Source organism: Pseudophryne corroboree, assembly GCF_028390025.1.
Source record: "Pseudophryne corroboree isolate aPseCor3 chromosome 3 unlocalized genomic scaffold, aPseCor3.hap2 SUPER_3_unloc_66, whole genome shotgun sequence".
Classification (NCBI taxonomy): Eukaryota; Metazoa; Chordata; class Amphibia; order Anura; family Myobatrachidae; genus Pseudophryne; species Pseudophryne corroboree.
Window position 1 is genome coordinate 567,510 of NW_026967559.1, and position 11,786 is coordinate 579,295.

At 54.9% G+C, this 11,786-nt stretch overlaps 1 protein-coding gene and 1 pseudogene across 1 annotated transcript in view; one reads left to right on the plus strand and one right to left on the minus strand.

Moving 5' to 3' along the window:
* Nucleotides 1-5,067, minus strand: part of LOC134984576 (oocyte zinc finger protein XlCOF6-like) — a 66,199-nt gene extending 61,132 nt beyond the window's left edge. Inside the window, exon 1 of the mRNA XM_063950129.1 lies at nucleotides 4,939-5,067. Within this exon, the coding sequence (XP_063806199.1) occupies nucleotides 4,939-5,067 (129 nt within the window). The remainder of the gene's footprint in view (nucleotides 1-4,938) is intronic.
* LOC134984573 (zinc finger protein 585A-like) overlaps nucleotides 1-11,786 on the plus strand; it is a 207,174-nt pseudogene that overhangs the window by 158,932 nt on the left and 36,456 nt on the right.

An 11,786-nucleotide genomic window follows, 5' to 3' on the forward strand; every position in this document is an offset into this window, starting at 1 on the left:
AGGCAGGGACGGCAGGTGAGGGGGATAGAAGAGGACAGGCAGGGGGCGGCAGGTGAGGGGGATAGAAGGGGACAGGCAGGGGGCGGCAGGTGAGGGGGATAGAAGGGGACAGGCAGGGGGCAGCAGGTGAGGGGGATAGAAGAGGACAGGCAGGGGGCGGCAGGTGAGGGGATAGAAGAGGACAGGCAGGGGGCGGCAGGTGAGGGGATAGAAGAGGACAGGCAGGGGGCGGCAGGTGAGGGGGATAGAAGAGGACAGACAGGGGGTGGCAGGTGAGGAGGATAGAAGGGGACAGGCAGGGGGCGGCAGGTGAGGGGGATAGAAGGGGACAGGCAGAGGGCGGCAGGTGAGGGGGATAGAAGAGGACAGGCAGGGGGCGGCAGGTGATGGGGATAGAAGAGGACAGGCAGGGGGCGACAGGTGAGGGGGATAGAAGAGGACAGAGGGGGAAGCAGGTGAGGGGGATAGAAGGGGATAGGGAGGGGGAGGCAGGTGAGGGGGATAGAAGAGGACAGGCAGGGGACGGCAGGTGAGGGGGATAAAGGGACAGGCAGGGGGCGGCAGGTGAGGGGATAGAAGGGGACAGGGAGGGGGAAGCAGGTGAGGGGGATAGAAGGGGACAGGGAGGGGGCGGCAGGTGAGGGGATAGAAGGGGACAGGGAGGGGGCGGCAGGTGAGGGGATAGAAGGGGACAGGGAGGGGGAAGCAGGTGAGGGGGATAGAAGGGGACAGGGAGGGGGAAGCAGGTGAGGGGGATAGAAGGGGACAAGGAGGGGGCGGCAGGTGAGGGGGATAAAAGAGGACAGGCAGGGGGCGGCAGGTGAGGGGGATAGAAGAGGACAGAGGGGGAAGCAGGTGAGGGGGATAGAAGGGGACAGGCAGGGGGCGGCAGGTGAGGGGGATAGAAGAGGACAGAGGGGGAAGCAGGTGAGGGGGATAGAAGGGGATAGGGAGGGGGAGGCAGGTGAGGGGGATAGAAGAGGACAGGCAGGGGGCGGCAGGTGAGGGGGATAAAGGGACAGGCAGGGGGCGGCAGGTGAGGGGATAGAAGGGGACAGGGAGGGGGAAGCAGGTGAGGGGGATAAAAGGGGACAGGGAGGGGGCAGCAGGTGAGGGGATAGAAGGGGACAGGGAGGGGGCGGCAGGTGAGGTGATAGAAGGGGACAGGGAGGGGGAAGCAGGTGAGGTGATAGAAGGGGACAGGGAGGGGGAAGCAGGTGAGGGGGATAGAAGGGGACAGGGAGGGGGAAGCAGGTGAGGGGGATAGAAGGGGACAAGGAGGGGGCGGCAGGTGAGGGGGATAAAAGAGGACAGGCAGGGGGCGGCAGGTGAGGGGGATAAAAGAGGACAGGCAGGGGACGGCAGGTGAGGGGGGATAGAAGGGGACAGGCAGGAGGCGGCAGGTGAGGGGGATAGAAGGGGACAGGCAGGGGGAGGCAGGTGAGGGGGATAGAAGGGGACAGGCAGGGGGAGGCAGGTGAGGGGGATAGAAGGGGACAAGGAGGGGGCGGCAGGTGAGGGGGATAAAAGAGGACAGGCAGGGGGCGGCAGGTGAGGGGGGATAGAAGGGGACAGGCAGGGGGCGGCAGGTGATGGGGATAGAAGAGGACAGAGGGGGAAGCAGGTGAGGGGGATAGAAGGGGATAGGGAGGGGGAGGCAGGTGAGGGGGATAGAAGAGGACAGGCAGGGTCTGGCAGGTGAGGGGGATAAAGGGACAGGCAGGGGGCGGCAGGTGAGGGGATAGAAGGGGACAGGGAGGGGGAAGCAGGTGAGGGGGATAGAAGGGGACAGGGAGGGGGCGGCAGGTGAGGGGGATAGAAGGGGACAGGGAGGGGGCGGCAGGTGAGGGGATAGAAGGGGACAGGGAGGGGGAAGCAGGTAAGGGGGATAGAAGGGGACAGGGAGGGGGAAGCAGGTGAGGGGGATAGAAGGGGACAAGGAGGGGGCGGCAGGTGAGGGGGATAAAAGAGGACAGGCAGGGGGCGGCAGGTGAGGGGGATAAAAGAGGACAGGCAGGGGACGGCAGGTGAGGGGGGATAGAAGGGGACAGGCAGGAGGCGGCAGGTGAGGGGGATAGAAGGGGACAGGCAGGGGGAGGCAGGTGAGGGGGATAGAAGGGGACAGGCAGGGGGAGGCAGGTGAGGGGGATAGAAGGGGACAAGGAGGGGGCGGCAGGTGAGGGGGATAAAAGAGGACAGGCAGGGGGCGGCAGGTGAGGGGGGATAGAAGGGGACAGGCAGGAGGCGGCAGGTGAGGGGGATAGAAGGGGACAGGCAGGTGAGGGGGATAAAAGAGGACAGGCAGGGGGCGGCAGGTGAGGGGGGATAGAAGGGGACAGGCAGGAGGCGGCAGGTGAGGGGGATAGAAGGGGACAGGGAGGGGGCGGCAGGTGAGGAGGAAAGAAGGGAGGCAGGTGAGGGGGATAGAAGGGGACAGGCAGGGGGAGGCAGGTGAGGAGGAAAGAAGGGGACAGGCAGGGGGAGGCAGGTGAGGGGGATAGAAGGGGACAGGCAGGGGGAGGCAGGTAAGGGGGATAGAAGGGGACAGGCAGGGGAGGGGGATAGAAGGGGACAGGCAGGGGGAGGCAGGTGAGGAGGAAAGAAGGGGACAGGCAGGTGAGGGGGATAGAAGGGGACAGGGAGGGGGAGGCAGGTGAGGAGGAAAGAAGGGGACAGGCAGGTGAGGGGGATAGAAGGGGACAGGGAGGGGGAGGCAGGTGAGGGGGATAGAAGAGGACAGGCAGGGGGCGGCAGGTGAGGGGGATAGAAGGGGATAGGCAGGGGGAGGCAGGTGAGGGGATAGAAGAGGACAGGGAGGGGGAAGCAGGTAAGGGGGATAGAAGGGGACAGGCAGGGGAGGGGGATAGAAGGGGACAGGCAGGGGGAGGCAGGTGAGGGGGATAGAAGGGGACAAGGAGGGGGCGGCAGGTGAGGGGGATAAAAGAGGACAGGCAGGGGGCGGCAGGTGAGGGGGGATAGAAGGGGACAGGCAGGAGGCGGCAGGTGAGGGGGATAGAAGGGGACAGGCAGGTGAGGGGGATAAAAGAGGACAGGCAGGGGGCGGCAGGTGAGGGGGGATAGAAGGGGACAGGCAGGAGGCGGCAGGTGAGGGGGATAGAAGGGGACAGGGAGGGGGCGGCAGGTGAGGAGGAAAGAAGGGAGGCAGGTGAGGGGGATAGAAGGGGACAGGCAGGGGGAGGCAGGTGAGGAGGAAAGAAGGGGACAGGCAGGGGGAGGCAGGTGAGGGGGATAGAAGGGGACAGGCAGGGGGAGGCAGGTAAGGGGGATAGAAGGGGACAGGCAGGGGAGGGGGATAGAAGGGGGCAGGCAGGGGGAGGCAGGTGAGGAGGAAAGAAGGGGACAGGCAGGTGAGGGGGATAGAAGGGGACAGGGAGGGGGAGGCAGGTGAGGAGGAAAGAAGGGGACAGGCAGGTGAGGGGGATAGAAGGGGACAGGGAGGGGGAGGCAGGTGAGGGGGATAGAAGAGGACAGGCAGGGGGCGGCAGGTGAGGGGGATAGAAGGGGATAGGCAGGGGGAGGCAGGTGAGGGGATAGAAGAGGACAGGGAGGGGGAAGCAGGTAAGGGGGATAGAAGGGGACAGGCAGGGGAGGGGGATAGAAGGGGACAGGCAGGGGGAGGCAGGTGAGGGGATAGAAGAGGACATGGAGGGGGAAGCAGGTAAGGGGGATAGAAGGGGACAGGCAGGGGGAGGCAGGTGAGGAGGAAAGAAGGGGACAGGCAGGTGAGGGGGACAGGGAGGGGGAGGCAGGTGAGGGGGATAGAAGGGGACAGGCAGGGGGCGGCAGGTGAGGGGGATAGAAGGGGACAGGGAGGGGGAGGCAGGTGAGGGGGATAGAAGAGGACAGGCAGGGGGCGGCAGGTGAGGGGGATAGAAGGGGACAGGCAGGGGGCGGCAGGTGAGGGGATAGAAGGGGACAGACAGGAGAGGAGGGTATGGGAGGCAGGCAGGGTGTGTACATCGCCCCTTTATGTGTGTATAATATCAGGACACCACAGGCTGCTCCCCCTGTATAATAATAACTACAGGTCACCACAGGCTGCTCCCCCTGTATAATAATAATAACAGGACACCACAGGCTGCTCCCCCTGTATAGTAATAATATCAGGACACCACAGGCTGCTCCCCTGTATAGTAATAACAACAGGTCACCACAGGCTGCTCCCCCTGTATAATAATAATAACAGGACACCACAGGCTGCTCCCCCTGTATAGTAATAATATCAGGACACCACAGGCTGCTCCCCTGTATAGTAATAACAACAGGTCACCACATGCTGCTCCCCCTGTATAGCATACTTGCCTACCTGACCCTCTCCATGAGGGAGAAAATGCTCTGTTCCTGGACTTTCCTGGTAATGTATGATTGCCATCACCTGTGGTGACACCTTTCTTATCAATTACCTAGCTCACCACAGGTGATGGCAATCATACACTACCAGGAAAGTCCAGGAACAGAGCATTTTCTCCCTCATGGAGAGGGTCAGGTAGGCAAGTATGCTGTATAGTAATAATATCAGGACACCACAGGCTGCTCCCCTGTATAGTAATAACAACAGGACACCACAGGCTGCTCCCCTGTATAGTAATAACAACAGGACACCACAGGCTGCTCCTCCTGTATAATAATAATATCAGGACACCACAGGCTGCTCCCCTGTATAGTAATAACAACAGGACACCACAGGCTGCTCCCCCTGTATAGTAATAATATCAGGACACCACAGGCTGCTCCCCCTGTATAATAATAATATCAGGACACCACAGGCTGCTCCCCTGTATAGTAATAACAACAGGACACCACAGGCTGCTCCCCCTGTATAGTAATAATATCAGGACACCACAGACTCCTCCCCCTGTATAATAATAATAACAGGACACTACAGGCTGCTCCCCCTGTATAGTAAGACGCCATTACCTGATCTCCGCGGACACTGCGAGGCAGCAGGCGATTAAAACTCACTTCCTGTATGTGGAACGCACAGTCCGGAAGTAAGGTGGAACGCACAGGCAGGAAGTAGGGTATGATTGGCGCAGGATGCTTCATGGTTACTGGCCCCTCCTCTACTACACCCCGCCCACAGCCCGACCTCTGTTATGAGTATTCCCATACATGTCCTCAGTGCAGGAGGCCGGCGGCCATTTTCTTGTAGACCAGTCCGGCAGCAGCAATAGGTTCGCTGGCCGTGTAGTGACGTCAGGAGCGGCGGCCATTTTCCCCTGGTCTGAGCTCCGCCTTCCTTCTATCATTCCCACAAGGCAGCAGGAGCAGAGAGCAGCCATTGCTGTGTCTGGCAGCAGGTAATGATATTATTATTATTATTATTCTATAGGCTGAGCAGCTCTGGTGTCAGGTTCTGTACTACAGGGGGAGCAGCCTCTGGTGCCTTGTTATAGTGCAGCTGGAGCAGCCTCTGGTGCTGCATTATCCCTGTACAGGTGGCTGACACTCTAGTGTCCTATTACTGTAATACATGTGGCGCAGACCCCGCCGTTACCGTAATACAGGTGGCGCATACCCCGCCGTTACCGTAATACAGGTGGCGCAGACCCTGCCGTTACCGTAATACAGGTGGTGCAGACCCCGCCGTTACCGTAATACAGGTGGCGCAGACCCCGCCATTACCGTAATACAGGTGGCGCAGACCCCGCCGCTACCATAATACAGGTGGCGCAGAACCCGCCGTTACTGTAATACAGGTGGCGCAGACCCCGCCGTTACCGTGACACAGGTGGCGCGGACCCCGCCGTTACTGTGACACAGGTTGTGCGGACCCCGCCGTTACCGTGATACGGGTGGCGCGGACCCCGCCGTTACAGTGATACAGGTGGCGCAGACCCCGTCGTTACCGTAATACAGGTGGCGCATACCCCGCCGTTACCGTAATACAGGTGGCGCAGACCCTGCCGTTACCGTAATACAGGTGGTGCAGACCCCGCCGTTACCGTAATACAGGTGGCGCAGACCCCGCCATTACCGTAATACAGGTGGCGCAGACCCCGCCGCTACCATAATACAGGTGGCGCAGAACCCGCCGTTACTGTAATACAGGTGGCGCAGACCCTGCCGTTACCGTGACACAGGTGGCGCGGACCCCGCCGTTACTGTGACACAGGTTGTGCGGACCCCGCCGTTACCGTGATACGGGTGGCGCGGACCCCGCCGTTACAGTGATACAGGTGGCGCAGACCCCGTCGTTACCGTAATACAGGTGGAGCAGAGCCCGCCGTTACCGTAATACAGGTGGCGCAGACCTCGCCGTTACAGTAATAAAGGTGGCGCAGACCCCGCCGTTACCGTAATACAGGTGGCGCAGACCCCGCTGTTACCGTAATACAGGTGGCGCAGACCCCGTCGTTACCGTAATACAGGTGGAGCAGAGCCCGCCGTTACCGTAATACAGGTGGCGCAGACCCCGCCGTTACCGTAATACAGGTGGCGCAGACTCCGCCGTTACCGTAATACAGGTGGCGCAGACTCCGCCGTTACCGTAATACAGGTGGCGCAGACCCCGCCGTTACCGTAATACATGTGGCGCAGACCCCGCCGTTACCGTAATACAGGTGGCGCAGACTCCGCCGTTACCGTAATACAGGTGGCGCAGACTCCGCCGTTACCGTAATACAGGTGGCGCAGACTCCGCCGTTACCGTAATACAGGTGGCGCAGACCCCGCCGTTACCGTAATACAGGTGGAGCAGAGCCCGCCGTTACCGTAATACAGGTGGCGCAGACCCCGCCGTTACCGTAATACAGGTGGCGCAGACTCCGCCGTTACCGTAATACAGGTGGCGCAGACTCCGCCGTTACCGTAATACAGGTGGCGCAGACCCCGCCGTTACCGTAATACATGTGGCGCAGACCCCGCCGTTACCGTAATACAGGTGGCGCAGACTCCGCCGTTACCGTAATACAGGTGGCGCAGACTCCGCCGTTACCGTAATACAGGTGGCGCAGACTCCGCCGTTACCGTAATACAGGTGGCGCAGACCCCGCCGTTACCGTAATACATGTGGCGCAGACTCCGCTGTTCCCGTAAATCTATACACGGGAAATTACAGGTGTTGTGTCGTGTGGCATTGTGCTGTACAGGGGTAGCATCCTGTGTTGTCAGTATACAGAAGGAGAAGCCTGTGTTGCAATAATATACAGGGGTAGCATTCTGTGTTGTCATAATAGACAGGAGGAGCAGCCTGTGACATCCTACTCTACAGGGGGAGCAGCCTATGGTTTTCTGTTGTTGTTGTTGTTATTATTATTATTACTATTATTATTATTTTTATACAGGAGGAGCAGCCTGTGGTATTCTGTTATTATTATACAGAGGGAGCGGTCTGTGGTGTACAGTTATTATTATTATACAGGGGAAGCAGCCTGTGTTGTCCTATTATTATTATTATACAGGGAGAGCAGCATGTGGTGTCCTGTTATTATACAGTAGGAGCAGCCTGTGATGTCCTGTTATTATTATACATGGGAAGCATTATTATTATTATACAGGGGGAATAGCCTGTGGTGTGCAGTTATTGTTGTTGTTGTTATTATTATTATTATTATTATTATTATTATACAGGAGGAGCAGCCTTTGTTGTCCTTTTATTAATATTATAAAGGAGTAGCTAGTAGTGTCCACATATTATTATACAGAGGCAGCAACCTGTGGTGTCCTGTTGTTGATGTTGTTATTATTATTATTATTATTATTATACATTGGGAACAGCCTGTTGTGTCCTTTATTATTTTTTTGCAGATGGAGCAGCCTGTGGTGTCATTTTATTATTACTTTAATGTAAGAGCAGAATAGCGTTTCCTGTTGTTATTAGTATAATACAGGGGGAGCAGGTTTTTGTGTGTGGTTATTATTATACAGTGACAGCAGCTTGTGGCTGTCACAACTGAGGGTTTAGGCTGACGGGAGGAAGCCTCAGTTATAGGGGCTGAGATTAAATTAAACCTGGGTGGTTTAATCAGACCCCTGGACATGTAAGTGCAGATTGATTACCCGAAGGTGTGACCATGACAACCAGTTTAAAATTCAAAATAAAAGTTTATTTAACAGACTCCGTGAAATGACAAGCAGCTTTAAAACTTAGCAATGACAGTGGCAAATAATACAGTTCGGGGAATACGTAACCATGGAAGGTATCACAGAGCACTGGTAGGTTCAGAACAGATGTTATAGTCCTTTGACTAAATAACCTTACCAGGCCTGGTTGTAGTAGTGGAGATAGCCGAGGAACATGCCAGTAGTTGTAGCAGGTGAATCTGTAACTTGAGTATGCTGCTGTATCAGCTGGATGGAACCAGCCAGGTGGTAAGACACGGAGTGGATGCTGAATGGAATCAGCCAGGTGGTAAGACACGGAGTGGATGCTGAATGGAATCAGCCAGGTGGTAAGACACGGAGTGGATGCTGAATGGAATCAGCCAGGTGGTAAGACACGGAGTGGATGCTGAATGGAATCAGCCAGGTACTAAAGTCACGGAGTGGATGCTGGATGGAACCAGCCAGGTGATGAAACACAGAGTGGATGATGTGAGATGCTAGGGAGCGTAGAAACAGATTAGCTGATAGATGATTACCGGTGGTAGTGGATACTGCTAGTAAGATAGAATCCGCTGGATCAGCAAAGGTGTTTTGTAGAAGCTGAAGTCTGTTGAAAGCTGGCTGCTGGAAGCAGATAGTAGATAGCTGGAAAACTGGACAGTCACGGAAGGCTGTAGAGTCAGGCTGCACTGCAAGATGAAAACTGGATGCTGGAGACAGGAACTGGAACCTGGAGAAACAAGCCACAGGAGAGAGAGACTGGAACAAGGTATGACATTCAAAGCACTGACATCTATCTGGCCCAGACACAGAATACTTATACCTGCAGCTATGCAGGCATTGGCTGGGCAATTATGCAGATTCCTGAGACGGTGGATTGGAGGAATTGGAGCATGTGATCAAATCCAACATGGCTGCGCCCATGCTGGAACCTGGAGGGAAAACTGGTTTGAAAAGCAATGTGCAAACATAGTGATAATGGCGGCGATGGCCGCGGAGGACAGAAGACGCCAGATGACTGTTATATGCTGAGACACTTGGAGGGCAGCAGAGGCCGCGGCAGGCATGATACACGATTCTGAGAACCTGCAGCAATAACACAGTAATGGCGGTGGAGGCCGTGGAGGACAGGATACACCATGTTGGATTCAAACATGGCGCCGCTGTGGTAGTGTCTCAGAATGACAGGAGGGATGTGCAGAGTGTTGACACAGATGAGATCCGGACTTGGAACGCTGGGCCAGTCTCAGAAGACACCTAAATGGCAGGTAATGGCGTCCAGATACCCGGATCGTGACAGCACCCCCCCTTTAGGAGTGGCCCCAGGACACTTCTTAGGCTTTAAAGGAAACTTTGAGTGGAAATTTCGGACCAAGGCAGGAGCATGGACATCTGAGGCATTAGTCCAAGAGCGTTCTTCAGGACCATAGCCCTTCCAGTCAATGAGATACTGTAACTGACCGTAACGGAAACGTGAGTCCAAAATCTTGGCCACCTCGTACTCGACTCCCCGTTGAGTCTGAACTTTGGGAGCTGGAGGAAGTGCGGAATGAAACCGATTCAGGATCAGCGGTTCCAACAAGGAAACATGGAATGTCCTGGGTATTTTCAAGAAGGGTGGTAACTGTAATCTGTAGGCAACAGGATTGATGACTTGTTCAATCTTGAAGGGACCGATGTAGCGAGGTGCAAATTTCATGCTGGGAACTCTCAACCTCAAATTCTTCGTGGACAACCACACACGATCACCCACTTTGAGAGCAGGAACCGCTCTACGCTTCCTATCGGCAAACTTCTTATACCTGGATGAGGCTTTAAGCAGGGCTGCGCAGACGTTCTTCCAGTTATATGAAAACTGACGCAAGGTGACATCCACTGCTGGAACAGAAGTTGCGGGAAGCGGTTGAAATTCTGGGACTTTATGGTGGAATCCATAATTAATGAAGAATGGTGTCTAAGAAGATGAGGAATGGTATTGATTGTTGTGGCTGAACTTGGCCCAAGGAAGGAGTTGAACCCAGTCATCTTGAGAGGAGGACACATATATACGGAGGAAGGCCTCCAAGTCCTGATTCACCCTCTCGGTTTGACCATTGGTCTGAGGACGGTAAGCTGTGGAAAACTTTAACTTGACTTGGAGGGCTTGACACAAATTTCGCCAAAATTTGGCTACAAATTGTACTCCACGATCCGAGATGATCTCTTCAGGAAGACCGTGAAGTCGGAAGATCTCTTGTATAAACACTTGAGCCAACTTGGAAGCTGACGGAAGACCGGTGAGAGGGATGAAATGTGCCATCTTGGTGAACCGGTCAACTACCACCCAGATGGTATTAAACTTGTTGCACATGGGTAGATCAGTAACAAAGTCCATCGACAAATGGGTCCATGGTCGACGGGGAACAGATAATGGAACCAGTTGCCCCGCAGGCGACTGGCGGGAGACTTTGTGGTGGGCACACTTTGGGCAGGAGGCAATAAATTCCATAACGTCCTTCTTCAGAGTTGGCCACCAGTAGGACCTAGAGGTAAATTCAAGGGTTTTCTGAATGCCTGTATGTCCAGCAAAACGGGAAGCATGGGCCCAATGCATGTGCTTCTTCCTTAGAACTGGCTTAACAAAACTTTTCCCTGGTGGGGGCGTAGAGTCCATCCCTACCATGGAGAATGCCAACGGATTAATAATAGGATGCTTGTCTGCAGACTCGGACTCATTTTCTTGCTCCCATGAGCGGGAAAGGGCATCGGCCGTATGATTCTGAGAACCCGGACAGACAAACCTAGAGGAGAAAAGTGCCCATCTGACCTGACGAGGGTTCAGACATTGTGCGCCTTTGAGATATAAAAGATTTTTGTGGTCGGTAAGTATGGTGATTGAATGAGAAGCTCCCTCCAACAGGTATCTCCACTACTCCAGAGCGAGCTTGATGGCTAGCAACTCCTGATCGCCAATGGCATAGTTGCGCTCAGCTGGGGAGAACTTCCGGGAGAAGAAACTGCAAGGATGTAGATGTCCATCTTTGGCCCTCTGGGATAACACTGCTCCTACTCCAACGGAGGAGGCATCTACCTCTAAGATAAAAGGAGAGTCGGTATCGGGCTGTTTCAGAACTGGTGCAGAGATGAACCGTTGCTTCAGAAGGTGAAAGGATGTCCCTGAAGATCTCATTCATGAAGTGCTGGAAGACTGCTGGAGCGTTGCTCAATCCGAAGGGTATGACGAGGTACTCATAATGTCCGTCACGGGTGTTAAAGGCGGTCTTCCACTCGTCACCCTCATGGATTCGGATGAGATTGTAGGCACGCCTCAAGTCCAGCTTTGTGAAAATGGTTGCATCACTAACTCTATCAAAGAGCTCTGTAATCAGGGGTAAAGGGTATAAAGGATAAGTTATATTGATATATTGTATGTATTATTTTTATTAAATTAACCCATTTTTTCACCTTCAGTTCATTCAGCTCCACGTGTCTTCATCTCCACCATGATTTATTAATGATTTATATTGATTTATACATTCAACCTTATAGCGCTGCTACTCTGTTTGTTGTTTATTGTTTATAGTGTTTTCAGGACTGACTAGACCTGTTTTTTAGCAGCTGCCATAATTAGAACACCAGCCTACCTTGCGCCCGATTCTTAACCTCGGTTAAAAAACTTTTTTGCTTAATGACGTCCAGATACCCGGATAGTGACAGTGGCGTCCTGGTATTATTATTAT